Source organism: Sitophilus oryzae, unplaced genomic scaffold (assembly GCF_002938485.1).
Source record: "Sitophilus oryzae breed Bouriz unplaced genomic scaffold, Soryzae_2.0 scaffold_379_pilon_pilon, whole genome shotgun sequence".
NCBI classification, from domain to species: Eukaryota; Metazoa; Arthropoda; class Insecta; order Coleoptera; family Curculionidae; genus Sitophilus; species Sitophilus oryzae.
Window position 1 is genome coordinate 599,161 of NW_022146950.1, and position 17,049 is coordinate 616,209.

Consider the following 17,049-nt stretch of genomic DNA (forward strand, 5'->3'; position numbering starts at 1 on the left):
AATCAATAATAAATATGTAAAATTAAAAAAAAAACGATTAAAAAAAGTCGCATTGGCTAGGATTCGAACCTGCCTTACTACGGCTGCAGCTCCAACGTCATAGCAGCGTAAAGTCCTAACGCTTTAAACTACGCGGCCCACCGAGGACTTGAAAGATTCTATCTAAAATTCTTACTTAAAAGATAATGTTTAGTGAAAGTACTTTTTTATTTATAAACATTTATTTAATTCTGTTTTTAGTATTTGTTCTTATAAGGGGCAACATAGATACATTATCTGTGAAAATTTCAACTGTCTAGCTATAACGGTTCATAAGATAGACCTTTGTGACAGACGGACGGACGGACGGATAGCAAAGTCTTAGTAATAGGGTTCCCGTTTTTTACCCTTTGGGTACGGAACCTTAAAAAGCATGTAAAAGTGGGCAATGCTGTGCCGGTCAAGCTTAATCACGTGATTAAAAGTTTATTTGGTATAATCTATAGTTTCCAATCAGTATATATCTGTTTATTTTTATTGCAGCGTGCTCAGTTATCAATATATTACTAAATTAACTTATTAATAATATAGCATTATCGTAATCAATTTTTTCATTCAATTCCGAGTATTGTTAAGAAAATAAACATCACTTGAAATACAAACAGACCCAATAAAAAAATCTTAAGTATATTGTGATAATTCCAATAATATACACAAATTAATTTATTTACAATTCCTTTAAAGTGGTAAACATTATTGTAAATTGGAGAATTTGTTTATGTAGGGGGAAATACACCATGTACATATATTTGTATATATTAAAATGTGAAGCTAAAGTACGAATCAATAACTAAAAAATACAAGGACACGTAATGCCCATATACGGGTTGCAGCAGAATTTGTTGTTTTTGGCGCCATTTTTTGGAGAGACGGATGTGTGACATCAGTGACAATTTACTAACGATTTTTAATAGTTTCTTGTGTGTAGTAAACTTTGTATAAACTTTATTATAATGGTGATTTGTTCAGCTTTCAAGTGTAAAAGCCTCAACGACAAGAAAGTAAGAAAGAGCCAGGAGTTACGTTTCATAGGTAAATAAACAGTCCACTCCACCTTTTTAGCGTTTTTTTATTGAATTTGGTAATTATTCTTCTGATATTATATGTACTTGATATGTGCCATACGTCGATGCTAGTTTTGTACCTTTTGTTAAAATTTTAACACGTTTCTTTTGTAATTAATTAGTATGACATCACTTAAATAAGCAGCATAGTCAAAACATTGGGTCAACTTTCGTTTAGCTGAAATCAGTTATTAGAAAAAAAAATTGTCTTTAAGAAGCTACTGTGAATCACGGAAAACACAAATTTTCCTGCGGAAATGCGTAATTGCCAAATTTCGCACTTTAGAATAACTGAAATCTGCTATAAAAAACATACATTTTGCGTTTTGTTTTTAATATTTTTCTGAACATATAAACACAAAAATTTTCCTGCGGAAATAAGCTGTTTTCATTTTCTAAGGAAATTTATTAGACTTTAGAATAGCTGAAATCAGTTATATAAAAAAATAAATATATTTTTGCCTTTTAGAAGCATTCACGAATTGAGGAAAATGAAAATTTTCCTGCGGAAATAAACTGTATCCATTTTCTGAGGAAATTTAATAGACTTTAGAATAGCTGAAATCAGTTATATAAAAAATAAATATATTTTTGTCTTTTAGAAGCGTTTACAAACTCAGGAAAATAAAAAATTTCCTGCGAAATGCTTGATTTTCATTTTCCATTTTTGTAAGCATAAATATATAAAAAATTATATTTTTATCACTTTTGAACCAAAAAATTTAAATGTGTCTAAAATGCTAACCAATCTAATATTTTTACAAAATCACAGTTAATTATTAAAATATAAAACCACAGCTTAACACAAAGAAAATAAGCTAACCAAAGCAACCCAAATCCTAACAAATCTAATAATATTTTTGCAAAAACACAGTTAAAAATATAAAAACCACAGCTTAACACCCTCCACAAAGAAAAGCTAACCAAAGCAACCCAAATGCTAACCAATCTAATATTTTTGCAAAATCACAGTTAATTATTAAAATATAAAAGAAAACTGCATGATCCAATGATTTTTTCTTTTGAATCAGCCCTATTTACGTAAAGCTTTCATAAAAAACAAGAATAATTGTAACATTCCGAGGCACTTATAGTTTACAAGAACCTATATTATCTATTCTACAAGAATTGTTATTTCTCTGAAAGATGTTTTACCTTACCCAGCACCCCTATTCGCTCCCGGGTCCCGTAAACTGAAAAATGTATGAAAAACAAAGTGTACAAAATGACATTGACACATTTCCGCAGGAATTTTTTTGTATCTCTTTGCTCGTAAAGGCTCGTATAAAACAAATATAAGTTTATTTTTCATGTAACTTATTTCGGCTATTCTAAAGTCAAAGCATTTTTTTATGTAAAATAAAAATAAAAAATTTCTGCAGACACTTTTTTGTGATTTTATGTTTAGAAAAATGTCTAAAACACACCCCGAAGACTAGTTTTGATGTAACAGAATTCGTCTATACCAAAGTCCGAAAAATGAAAATGACGCATTTCCCCAGGAAATTTTTTTGTATATTTGTACTCCTAACGCCTTCTAGAACGCATATATGAAGTCATTTTTTATATAACCGATTTCAGCTAAACGAAAGTTGAGCCAAAACATTTATTAAAAATATAAGTATCTCTTCAAGCAGCTAAGTTAAGAATAATATGTGGCACGGCACTGTTTGGTGGTATGGTAACAATTTGGTCTCGTGTGTTATTGATCCTTGTATTCTTTAGTCATTGGTACGAATACATAAAGCACCTATACTACATAAGTTCTTTTTTTTGCCTCTTAGGTGATACCAGTACAAATAGATCCAAAAGTGTTCGATTCTTATTACAATGGCTGTTGTAACGCAACCTTCTGGCCTTTATTCCACTCTATGCCTGACAGGGCCAGCTTCAAAGGCGAACACTGGAAAAACTACGTGACGGCCAACAAGGAGTTTGCGGAATGCACATTAAAGGCCCTAAGACAACTACCGAAAAATGCGGCAGACGTACCGTTAATATGGGTACACGATTACCATCTTATGTTGGCTGCTAACTGGATTAGACAGGTAATTAGTAATTATTAAGCTTTATTCCGAACCTCGCAATTATATATATATATATATATATATATATATATATATATATATATATATATATATATATATATATATATATATATATATATATATATATATATATATATATATATATATATATATATATATATATATATATAAAATAGCTCTAAAAGCCGAAAAGGCTCATGGCCAGGGTTCGGAAGTAGTTAACTAAGACGTAATTTACCTGATTAACTACGTATAGTTTTTCTTCAAAAACTACGTCTTTTCCCGGTCATTAACTACATGAAAACTACGTTAATAAACTATGTATTGATATTATGAATAATTTTCATTTGTATGAGGTATAATAGAGATACTATGATGTAAATATTATATTTAAGCTTCAACTTATTATAACCTCCCCTCAAACCTTTGACATTTGAAAGTTACATACATAGGTTACATAAACTACACCCTCTACATAAACTACATTAACTACATGTTATGTAGTTTATGTAGTTTTTAAAAGTAACATGTAGTTTTCCGAACCCTGCTCATGGCTTGATTGGTTATCTTTCTCCATTTGTTTCTGTCTTTCGCCTTTTTTCTCCACCCATCCAGTCTTATCCTTCTCAAGTCCTCTTCTACGTCCTTTTTCCATCTGATTCTCGGTCTACCCCTCCTTCTCTTACCACCTATTTCACGTTTCATTATCATACTAGGAATTCTTGCTTCGGCCATTCTTTCAGTGCGTCCCAGCCATCTCAGTCTTTGTACTCTTGCTACTCCCGTTATACGTTATACTCGGTGCCCGATATAGTTGCTTTACTTCTTCATTTGTTCTTCTGGTCCATATGTTGTCTATATCTTCTTTCCTCCAAACCAAACCAAACCTCGCAATTAGTGGTTTCAAATAGCGTAGAAGTTTGTTCTTTAATTTCAATGTAAGCATTCGGAACGTCAAAATTAGTTGTAGACATTTTCAGTTAGTAGAAAAAGTTATCCATAGATAAATGAAACAAGTTTAGATTGGTTAGGACAATGTAAACACTATTTGGCGCTATTCTTGCAACGGTCGCGACCCAAAGCTTTTGATAATTTCGGATCGGTTCGGCTCTTTCCGGAATTATGTCGCCAAATATTATTTATTCAAATTTATTATAATTTTTAATTTAATTTTATAAATAAAATACAGTGTGTTGCATACAAGAAACTTTATTTTATATAAGGACATGTATGTGAAATACCTATGAAACATTGGAAACCAACGTTATGCCGTCTTTTTTCGTTATTTTTCGTTTTTAATGCCACTTTTTTCACAATTATCACGGGTTTTCACAACTCACAAGATAGCAATAATTACTTTGAGAATGGACGCTTTAAACACTTTTCGGTATTTTTTTAATGAGAGCGGTTTAAATTTTGAAAGGTTTTATAATTTTTGAAGATTCTGACTTTGACAAGAGAAAATTATTTCTGTTATTGTTTGGCGGTTGTTCTTAGCAACCGCTATATCAGCGCTAGATCGCGTATAACGGTCGCGACCCAAAACAGTTATATATTTTGACGGGCTTTCCAATCTAAATTTATTTCCTTTATCTATCCAGTTATCATAGTTTTAACTTTTCCACTAATTATACTTGAGAATTTGCGAAAAATGTCATTTTAGTCTTTGATTATCTTTCGTCAAGAGAATAGGTGGTTAGAAATCAAAAATTGATTGTTTTTTTTATAAGCTAAATATTAGGCTTTCTCTATGGATACGACTGACTAACGCAAGCTGTTGCTAGGTTATTCTATTAATTTTAATTGTGTTTTTTAAATATACTGTTAATGATCGTAAACTAAAAAGTATAAAGTGTAATTGAAACCACTAATTGCGAGGTTCTAAATAAAGCTTTATTGTCATAACTAAAGTGTATATAATTTGGTTAGCAATCATTCTATGTTTTACATCATTATTATCTGCCAAATTTGCGTTAAAGATGGAGTATAATACTCTATCCATGGATACAATGCATGGTAGATGGAGGTGGGGACCTAGGGTGGGGATCCTTGACAGTTCTGTTTGACGATTCATTTGACACATTTGAATTTGATTTGAAATTTTGTGCATTTATCAATCTTTACTGAGCTTATTTTATTTTGTTTATTATTTATTCTACAACTGGTGGTTGTTTAGAGGTAGTAAATCTAGAAGGATTTTTTTTTGTGGCAGAACTTATAAAATTAACAGTGATACTATTGTGATTTATCCAAAAAAAAACTGTGAAATTGTTGGTTGTATGGTTGTATAAAATGCGGTAGTTTCGCGTTAAAAATCAGGGAAATAATGGAATAACTATTAACTAGTAAGTGACTATGCCTAGTAAACCGATCATTCATGAAAATCACTTAAAATTACCTAATTATATATTTTTTCTTGCATTTTTCCTTTTATTTACTGCTTGTCAAAGATTAGATTCCAAAGAATTTAGATACGTCAATTTGACTTACCTGCTTCAGTAGCGTATCGGATGTTTGTGTTAATTAGTAATTAAATAATGTTATTTTAACAGAACGTTAACGGTTTTTGTAGACGTATCTGTTTAAAACAAAACTAAAGTGTTCTCGAATAGTTGCATTTAAATAATTTTTCGTCATACTATATTGTTATATTATTATAACATAAGCAAAATCAGAATGGAAAAGATGCATATAACGTCCGCCGGACGTTATCATAACGGCCGGCGGCCGTTAAGTTTCTAAGGTAATCGTAACGTCTGTCACCTGCAACAATGACTATTTATTGTCAGTTGGACTTTTCAAAAATTGGGAAAATAGACCATAGCGAGATGTCGCGAGAAATTCCGTTGGAAATACAGGAGGAAGCGGCTGCGGCTACTCAAAATTATACTTCCGACTATAACCAGAGAGAGATATCAGCAGGAATATGACAATTTTTTGAAGTGGCGGCAGGATAGAAGTATAAACAGCGTAAATGAAGCGGTATTGCTGGCTTATGCTAAAAGAATGTCTGAAATGTATTCTCCTACATCACTGTGGACAAAGATTCCATGCTGAAGCTTGCGTTGAGAGTATATGAAAACATCGACATATCAAAGTAAAAGCCATTATATTCTTCGATATTTAATCATACTCATCTAAATTATATTTGTTCATAGATTTGGTAAACTGTTCATGTTTCTGAGGCGCAAAAACGAAGGTTATTCACAAAAAAGCCAAAGTTCTGTCGGAGAATGACATAAATAATTTTCTACTGGATGCCGATGATTACACCTGGTTACTCGAAAAAATTGTATTGGTGCTTGGTATTCTTGGAGCTTGTAGGCGCAGCGAGCTTTGGTCACTCACAGTTGATGATTTCGAAGATTCGGAGAAAAATATTCTTGTCTCATTAAGAAATACTAAAAATAAGAAAGATAGGAAATTTCTTATTCAAAACGGGCCTTCCGTTTGATGCCTATGGTTTATACAAAAATACATCAACCTGCGTCCTCGTAACTTTGACAATCAAAATTTTTCATTGGTTACAAAGAAAGGCAAGTGTGTTAAGCAAATCGTCGGTATACATACCATCGGGAGCGTACCGCAGAAAATTACAAAATTTTTGAACTTGGAGAATCAGAACGTTATACAGGGCATTCATTTCGTAGATCATCAGCAACCATGCTCGCCGAAAATGGTGGTGATTTACTATCGCTAAAGGAGCTAGGAGGATGGGAGTCTTCAACAGTGGCACAAACTTACATAGAAAAATCAGTTTCCAAAAGAATGAAAATAACAAATCAACTTTTCATGATAGCTCCAAAATAATGTGTCTTTAGTGGATACAAATATTTGCCATTCTTCAGTAGCATCATCTTCTTCTATAAAATCTGTAAATCCCTGGGAAGGATTACAGATTTCTAAGAACAACAAGTGCACTTTTAATTTCCATGTTCATTATCATGAAAAAATGAATTTTAGTATAAGACATTATGTATTTTTTTATCCTTACTTGTGTTATTGTTCAATAAAATTTGTTATTAAATAGTAGTGTTTATTGCTCTAAAAAATCTGCAGTATGACGAAAAATCTAGAACGCAACACGGCCGATAACAAATAACGGCCTTGGCTGCTTATGATCCTCGGCTATCGCCTCGGATCACAAACTTCAGCCCGGCCGTTATTTGTTGTTTATCGGCCTTATTACGTTAATAACTATAAATATTTTTTTTTCTTTTATTTTGAAGATCGGATCTTTTACTATATATTTAATAAGAAAAATTTGATAAGGTTGTTTTTTCCATTCAAAAATTTTAAACAACCCATCCATTTACTTTTAGTGCATAGCAATTTTCAGCAATCGTGTAACTTTTTTATTTATAAAGAATTTCACATACTGTCTACGAAGAAAATATAGCAGCAATGTTAAGAAAGTTTTTTAAAAAACTACAATCAATTATTTTTAATAGATTTTGAGATATCGATTCATAGTTCTAATAGCGCGACCACTGTCGAACACCAACTCAATTCCACTTATTAATTTTTACCAAAAATACAAATGTTTCTAACTTACACTTAGAAATTTTCAAGCTATAAGGAAAATTACAACGACTCGTTAATAAATAAACAAAGTATCGCGAGACGTAATTAAATCGTGAAGCTGAACGCATGATGTACACCTTTCCCTAGAACTTTAAGTACTGACAGAGGTACTGATTGGGTCGACCGGTGGACTGCGACAAATCTGCTATATCCCCTTCCACGTCTCGTAGCAATGTGCCCAATTTCTCGTTTTTTTCGTACGTTTGGCAACGTGTTTACTGTTCTCTCTTTGTTCAGTACATTATAAACGCACTGTACCGTAACCGTAACCGTAATAACAAGGCCGGGCAGCTTATTCGTGACGTCATCAACTGGAGGCCTAAAAACTTTGATTGCATTTGATACACTTTATACGTATATAATGGATATAAACTTCATTGCACCGAATTTTTAATAAATAATAATTAAACATAAAACTTGAAAAACATCAGATTGATATCCCATCTCACATTATCCATCGTCATTGTATTTATTTATGCTGTAGGTGTGTCTAAGTTTCTTTTATTTTCTTTTCCAAGTCTATTATTATTTTTTAACAACAGTAGTTTTTCAGACGTGTATTTCTAATAGAATTTATGACAATTTTTACAATAACTTAGCATTATAAATAGTACATTGCGGAAATTTTAATAATGGTGTATTACTTTTAATGTAATCCAAAGATATTTTTGATAAAAATATTTTTTTATTGTGAATTTTGAGAAACTCCTCATGGCTTTGCAAGACTCTGTTAAAAATTATATATTCAAATAAAACTATATTAGTTATTTCATCTTTTGGAAACCCAAGATTGCCTTTAGTAAGGTTTTTTATAAGGGAATTTTGTTCAATATCAGTGTTGTTTGAAAATGTTAAATTATTTTTAGGGATATTAATGACTTAATCTTAAGTTTCTTTTCGCCTTCATATAAATGTCGAACACAAATACTGTACTGACTCCCGGCTAACCGTCTATATTTTCCAAACCTACTTTTAAGAGGATCAGTTTGCAAGTTCTCTAGTAAAACATACCTCATATTTTACTCATTAAAACAATATTTTATTACTTCAAGCTCAACCTGTTACTCAACTCAAGTTAATAACTTTAATATTGAACACAGATAAAAGTTAGAATTTTTTTTTATTATTTTTATCGCATTTTAAAGAATTTAGTAAATAACAAGCATGACTAATAATTTGATCAGTATTACTATCAGGGTTCGGAAAACTACATGTTACTCTTAAAAACTACATAAACTACATTACATGTAGTTAATCGATGTAGAGGGTGTAGTTTATGTAACTTTCAAATATGGAAGGTTTGAGGTGAGGTAAAAGATAAGTAAAAGCTTTAGAAAATACATATAAATATATTTGAGAAAACAGAAGAAATATAGCTTTAAATATAATATTCGCATCTTATTATTTAAATATTATACCTTTTAGATTGTATAATTGCACACACTTATAATCACTTTATAGTTTAAGCGCCTCTTTTTACAGATTTATAACTTTTTTCACCCTTCTATTATCGATTATAATTACCACGTCCGCACACCTACCGATAAATCGATGATTGTCAACTGCGGCAATACCACTCCGCTACGCGCTACGACAGGCGCCGCGGAGTGGTATTGCCGGTATTGCCGGAGTGGTATTGATATTTCACGCCCCGGAGCAGGGGGCGTGAAATATCAATAAAATACATAATGTATACTATAAAAAATATCTATTTTTTATTATTTTTTTCTCATATTAACACTATTGTGAACTTAAAATATTCCTTTATTATATTTGATTGATAAAAAGTGAGAGATAAATATTTATTGACAGGTATGATTTTTTCCGTATTCTATTAAAATTACTTTTATATACTATAATATTTTTAAAAACTCGGAAAAGACATTTTAAAACTTCGAATCTGGCGAGTGAAAAAATATAATAATTATATATTATAATATATCTGGCGAGTGAAAAAAGATCCACAATTTGAACTTTTATCGGGTAATTGTCAACGCTGCTAAATAGAGTTGGGCCTCCAGTTGGTGACGTCACGATATTTTTACGTCACAGCTGTCCGGCCTTGTTATTACGGTGGTTACGATTGTACTCTTCTTACATACGGAAATCTCGACCCAAGACTAACCTTTGCCAGCCCCTAGTATATTTTTATAAAAATTTTAATAACTACCAACATTTATTGACAACGTAAAATAAAACAACAAATTATTGAGTCTACCCTATCTCATTTTTTCACACGTTTTGAATAAAATTAGAACGGCACTGATAAACCGGAATTTAAGTCGGCCATTTTTGGTCCCCATCGCGATAAGTTTTTTAATATGCTCCTTCCATAATCGTTTTATTCAAAGAGATAATCTAAATAACAAAAAGCAATTCTTTCCAGTTCTCCGAAGATGAAAATATCCCATGCAAGTTAGGATTCTTCCTACACATTCCTTTTCCACCATGGGACATTTTTAGACTATTTCCCTGGTCCGACGAAATCCTACAAGGAATGTTGGCCTGCGACATGGTCGGTTTCCACATCACCGACTACTGTCTCAACTTCGTCGACTGTTGCCAAAGGAACCTGGGTTGCCGTGTGGACAGGAAAAATCTACTGGTCGAACACGGCGGCCGATCCGTCAGAGTCAGACCCTTGCCCATCGGTATACCCTTCGAGAGATTTGTGGAGCTAGCCGAGAAAGCTCCGAAAGTTATTTCGACCAACCAGAAAATCGTTCTCGGCGTGGACAGGTTGGATTACACCAAAGGTTTGGTGCATAGACTCCTAGCCTTTGAAAAACTGTTGGAGAAGCATCCGGAACACTTGGAAAAAGTGTCTTTACTTCAGGTCGCCGTACCCTCAAGAACTGATGTTAAGGAGTACCAGGAATTAAAGGAAGAAATGGATCAACTAGTCGGAAGGATTAATGGTAGATTTACTACACCCAACTGGTCTCCAATTAGGTAAGATCAGCTTCAACTTCTTCTTAACCTTAAATTTTTATTTAGTCGACCTTCATTATTTTTAGATATATTTATGGCTGTATTTCTCAGGACGAACTGGCTGCATTCTACCGAGATTCAGCGGTAGGTTTAGTAACTCCGCTCAGGGACGGCATGAATTTGGTTGCGAAAGAATTCGTTGCCTGTCAAATTAACATACCGCCAGGTGTACTTATAGTTTCCCCTTTTGCCGGTGCGGGCGAAACGATGCACGAAGCGTTGATTTGTAATCCTTACGAAATCGATGACGCTTCCGAAGTGATTCACCGAGCCTTAACAATGCCCGAGGACGAAAGGATTCTCCGGATGAATTATCTCAGAAGGAGAGAGAAACTAAACGATGTAAATTACTGGACGAAGAGCTTCCTAAGTGCGATGGGTTCGTTACAAACGCAAGAAGATTACGATGACATAGGTTCGGTAGCTATGCCAGCCGTTACGCTTGATGATTTTGATGAATATTTGGCTAAGTAAGTTATATTTCGTTCAAGAAGGTTAATTATACAAAAACGGAAAGATGTAGAAACGAAATATTTTATGGGTATACGTGGGGAGACAATGTGCATAATTTAAAATTATCTTAAAATGTACAGGGTGTCAGAACTAAAATCCCTACCAAAGTTATATTTTTTCTTATTGAACACCCGGTATTTTATTTCGTTTTTGGATTCTAAGACATAAAATAAGGCATTTATTATAAGGGTTTAATATGTCTAAAAGCTTTGGTTTTTGAGATATTTAAAGATGCATGCTATAATATAAAAGGTTGTTAACACCCTGTACATTACTTTTCAGAATTAATTCTTGTGCTGACATTTAAGCTAGAGAAATAAACTTTACTAAACAAATACTTAGCTTCCTTAAATGTATACAGGGGTATCAAAAATTGATGGTCTATTTTAAATATTTATTTTAATAAAAACTTCGTTACATCAAATGCAACACTCGGTATGTTTTAAAATAAGTCGAAGCAGTTTTAAATGTTCTTTTAAAATAAGTATATTAGGGTTTCCTATACATATCTGGCTTGCGATTTTTCAATAAAATGGCAATGAAGATGGCTAGTGCCTCCATGACAATTTTCTAGTAACAGTTAGTAGCTCTTTTCAAAATCGACATTCGTTTATGGACTTTATTTAAATTTATAACAGTTTACTTTTACTTAATTTACCTACAATAGTTTAATAAGTAAGTATTTATTATTTTATCAAGAAAAACGAAGCAGTATCTGCTGGCAGAAGGACTGGATATGTTACTAGTGAATTTATTTTGTGAAAAAAATTGCTTGTTGGCCTGAAGGCTGTTTATGCTCAAAGATATCCAAATAGGAATTGTCTTGGTAAGCGTTCCTTTGAAAAACTACTTTTCCTATTTCGCAAAAAAATTATGTATAAGAAAAACCTACTAGGCAGAAACCTGTCGTTGGAAGTGAATAAAATTAATTTACCTTAATTGGCTCTTTTATAGAAAATTCAATATATCTGCTATAACTCATAATATAAATAAAGGAACTACTTCTTGGTTTTCCTTGATAAAATAATAAATACTTATTGTTTATTAAACTATTGTAGGTCTTTTAAATAAAAGAAATCTGCTATGAACTTAAATAAAGTCCATAAACTTATTTAGATTTTGAAAATAGCTATTAACTGTCACTAGAAAAATGCCATGGCGACACCAGCCATCTTGATTGTCATTTTTTTGAAAAATCGCTTTTTATTCAAAATCTGAGACAGATAGGTATAGAAAACCCTAATATAGTTTGAAAGAGCATTTAAATCTAATTCGACTTATTTAAAAAAATACAGAGTGTTACATTTGAAATAACGAAGTTTTTATGTAAAATAAATGTTCAAAATAGACTAGCAGTTTTTGATACCCCTGTATACATTTAAGAAACTAGTCACATTTTTAAGTAAAGTTTATTTCTCTGGCTTCAAAGTCAGCACAAGAATTAATTCTGAAAAGTAATGTACAGGGTGTTAACAACCTCTTTTATTATAGCATGCGTATTTAAATATCTTTAAATATCTCAAAAACTAAAGCTTGTAAACATATTAAACCCTTATAATAAATGTAGTCTTAGAATCCAAAAAATGAAATAAAATACAGGGTGTTTGATTTGACAAACCCTGCACATTTCAATATAATTTTAAATTATGCACATTGCCTTCCCACATATGTATACTCATAAAATATTTTGTTTCTATAACGCCTTTTTTGTATAATTAACCAAGTAGGGTTCCCAACCGTCCCGGTTTAGCCGGGATTAACCAGGAATCAGAAAGTTTGTCCCGGCGAAAGTTTTACCTTGGCCGGGACCTTAAAAATCCCGGAAATTTTTAACTTTTTAATCTTTAACAGTATTTTTACGATATTCAGAAATTTAGGGCAACCGGCAACGCTGCGAACTTTGACGACCGACTGCTCGACTGCCGCGTCGCGTCGCGCATACGCCGTAGTTTAGTTGATTTCTCGAGGTGCGAGGTTGTGTGTGCGAGGTTAAATATTAAATAGTGATAAAATATCGTTAGTGCGCTGCGATTTGCGAAGATTGAGTCTGGCTTATTTTTCTTTTCGGCAATCTCGGCAGTAGGTAAAGAAAAGTTATTTGTAACATTGAGCATTTTGTTTTAATATATACTTAATTTCTGTTTATTAGATTTTATTGATAAAACGTAAAATGGAAGAAAATGAAGCTCCCCATTCGTCTCAACCTCAAAAAAAAGAAAATTAAGCGCTATTGTACGTTCATTCCAGAATGGGAAGATATGTTCGAACATATCAAAAAAGGTAGACGCTGAACATGGGATGTGCAAACTATGTAGTGCCCATTTTACAGTAAAGTTTGAGGGAAAAAGAGCAGTTGAAAATCATTGTAATAGTCAAAAACATAAGAATAATATTCGTGATTTAAAATCAAGTAAGTCATTGCGTACATTTTTTGTAAAAAAGTTTACTAAAGAAGAGGAAGAAGTTACCCTTATTGAAATAGTGAACACATACCATTCAGTTAGGCATCAAATAAGTTACAATGCTCAGGATTGTCATAACAAGTTGCTGCCCAAGTTAATCACTGATTCTAAAATTTTGCTCAAGATTTCTTGTGGAAGAACAAAAGCTGCGAGTATCGTGGAAGGTGTTTTAGCTCCAAAATCTCAAGAATGCTTACTAGATAATTTAAAAAAGTCGATTTACTATTCCGTGGCGTCCGATGCGTCAAATAGGAGAAATATAAAACTATTTCCGCTATGTGTACAATTTTTTTCTAGAAGTGGAGGAATTGTTCGGGGAGTTTTAGATTTCTATGAGGACTCAGATGAAACTAGCGAAGCTATTGCCAACCAAATTATTGAAAAATTACAAAATAATAATCTAAATCTTGAACATGTTACTAGCTATAGTGGAGATAATGCATCTGTCAATTTCGGTGTTCGCTGTTCAGTATTTCAAAAATTGAAGGCAATTAACAGTAAGCTAATTGCCAGTAATTGTAAATGTCACATTTTACATAACACAATAAAGTTTGCCAGCAAAGGATTAAATTTTGATATTGAAAGTTTTGTTATAAAATTATATAACGAATTTTCAAGTTCTGCCAAACGTGTACAAGCTCTAAAAAGTTTTTTTGAATTTGTAGAATTAGAATATAAGGATTTGTTAAGACATGTTGCAACTAGATGGCTATCTTTATTGCCAGCAATAGATAGGCTATTGTTAAACTGGCCAGCACTTAAATCATATTTCTTATCTGAAGGAGAAGAAAACTGTTCCAAAATAATTTGGGAAGTATTTAATGAAGATGACGAGGAATCGTTAGTTCTTGCACTACTTTATTTTGTTCAAAATATATTGGTAATATTTCAAAACATCATACTGAAATTAGAACATAATGAAACCACTGTAATAGAATTACATTCACTAATGAATAATTTAAAAGTTAATTTGGGGCAAAGACTATCCGACAAATTTTATGGTAATTCTGCCAACCGAATGATTAGAAAAATGACAGATAGTAAAAGGTTGCAATTTGAAAGACAGGCAGTATGCTTTTTGAACAGGTGTTTAAATTATTTGACAAAATGGTATGATTTTAATAATGATTTTCTTGCAAGTTTGGCGTGTTTAGATTTGAAAAATAATAAGCTAGATTGGCAGAAAATACAATTGCTTCTTGATCTAATGGAAATAGATCAAGACGAGTTATATAATGACTATATATTAGTTAATAATATTATTGAAAATCTCGAATCTTTTTCTGAAAAAAATGTAATGGAAAAGTGGGTTCAGATTTTTAGTGCTGATGTTGCCAGTGATAACTTAAATGAAATGTTTAAATTAGTTTCCTACATAATGTCGATTCCTGTCGGCAATGCTTTTTGCGAACGTGTTTTCAGCATTATGGAAGCATTGTGGACCAAGGAAAGAAATCGATTGAGTATATCTCAGGTAAAATCAGAAATACAAGTAAGACTAAATTTTAATTTAAAGTGTGAGGACTTTTTGGCTCTAGTTAAATCAGATCAAAAACTGCTTCATGCTGCACGATCTCAACAAAAATATAGATTTAAGTAGCAATGAAAAGTAAAAAGCGTTTATTTTGTGGTTTAATTGTTATTTTTGCCAATAATATTTATTAGTTTTTTAAGTAGGTACTTACTTACCATTCACCTACACTTCCTAATTACCAAAGTTATCTATATGTTATGTTTTATGTTTATAATTCTATGTTATATTTTTTCCTACTTATCTATGTTATGTTTCATGTTTAAAAATAAAAAATTCTAATATTTACTGTTTTGTTTGAATTATTTAAAAGCTTAAAGCTAATTGTCCCGGAATCGCCGATGCTCAATTTGGGAACCCTATAACCAAGGCGAATGAGGTGCGCCACTCTGTATGTTTATATTACAAAATACTCCTACTTTTAGGTATATTGGAAACACACTTAAATTAGCTTTGCTGTTAGATTATGACGGTACTTTAGCACCTATAGCTCCGCATCCCGATCTAGCCATTATTCCGAGTGAAACAAAGAAGGTGTTGGAGAGGCTTTCCAATTTGTCCGATGTGTACATTGCTATTGTGAGCGGACGGAATGTTGATAATGTGAAGGAAATGGTAAGAACCAGCAGCGGAACCCTCTACAGGGTGGTCCGAATTGTATTCCGGAAACTTCGGCAGCATATTCTGCCCATAAAAATAAGTAATGAAGTTCGTATAAATGTATGTCCTAAAATACCTAGTTTCGGAGATATAGGGTGTAGAAGTTTCATTTTTATCTGCAGAATATGCTGCCGAAGTTTCCGAAATACAGTTCGGATCACCCTGTATAGGGTGGCGTCTCTCATACGCCGCGGAAGCTCCGAGGAGAACGGTAGTTTATATGGAAATGAAATTTTGGCAGCATATGTAGGTTAACTGAAAGCATTTTATAAAAATATATAGAATCATACAGGGTGTCCCGAAAAAAAGTTACACATCAAAGTTGTGTTTTTTCTAATGGAACACCCTATATATTAATTGATTTTCGCATTCTAGGAAAAAAATAAAGGTGATTTTTATTGAAGAAGCATATACCTAAAATCTAAGGTTTTTGACATATTTCACATTTTGTGAAAATGAAGAGTAAATTTTAAATTTTGACAACAGCTACCTAAATTTTAGATGGCCTTGTATAGCCTGATATTTAATTATAGTAACCAATGTATATTAAACCATATTGAAATTTGACCCGAAAAGTTATACAGGGTGAGACAAAATTAATATGGAACATTAGTCACTTATAAAAGCAAATTACTCATTTATTTTAAATGGAACATCCAGTATATTTTTCCGGTATTCAATGGGGAATTTATATATCTTCAAAATATTGTTAAGGTTGCCTACCCCTCATACAAAGATTTTCTTAGATATTTTAATTTTGATGATTTTGCGTCACTACATCTTTATTATTTGATAAAATCTAGGTGGCTGTGTGATATACCTTTTGTTAATTTAACGAAAATTAAAGATTGTAGAGTAAAATACTCAACGGTAATTAAAAGATACATATTTAAAACATATTTTAATTATTACAGAATTAAAAATAGATATAAACCTATAATAATTTATGTGACAAAAATTAGCTAGATGAAATCAAATGCTCAAAATGCTTCCTTTCCTGTTAACTGCATAAAATGATTGTCTTTTCAAAAGGATCTTTCCATTTTAAAAGGCATTATGTGGAATTCTACCTCGAAAAGCAGCTACAATAATTTCTCTCATGTTGTCGACAATAGTTGGTCGAGTTTTGAACACTGTCTTTAACATATCCCCATAAA

The 17,049-nt window shown here is 32.1% G+C and overlaps 1 protein-coding gene across 8 annotated transcripts in view; it reads left to right on the forward strand.

Annotated features, from left to right (window-relative positions):
* LOC115885303 (alpha,alpha-trehalose-phosphate synthase [UDP-forming]) overlaps nucleotides 1-17,049 on the forward strand; it is a 92,480-nt gene that overhangs the window by 69,778 nt on the left and 5,653 nt on the right. For all 8 annotated transcript variants that reach the window (XM_030904166.1, XM_030904165.1, XM_030904164.1 and 5 more), the window contains exons 4-7: nucleotides 2,888-3,151; nucleotides 10,122-10,687; nucleotides 10,753-11,196; nucleotides 15,658-15,847. In XM_030904166.1, coding sequence (XP_030760026.1) covers nucleotides 2,888-3,151; nucleotides 10,122-10,687; nucleotides 10,753-11,196; nucleotides 15,658-15,847 — 1,464 coding nt within the window. The remainder of the gene's footprint in view (nucleotides 1-2,887; nucleotides 3,152-10,121; nucleotides 10,688-10,752; nucleotides 11,197-15,657; nucleotides 15,848-17,049) is intronic.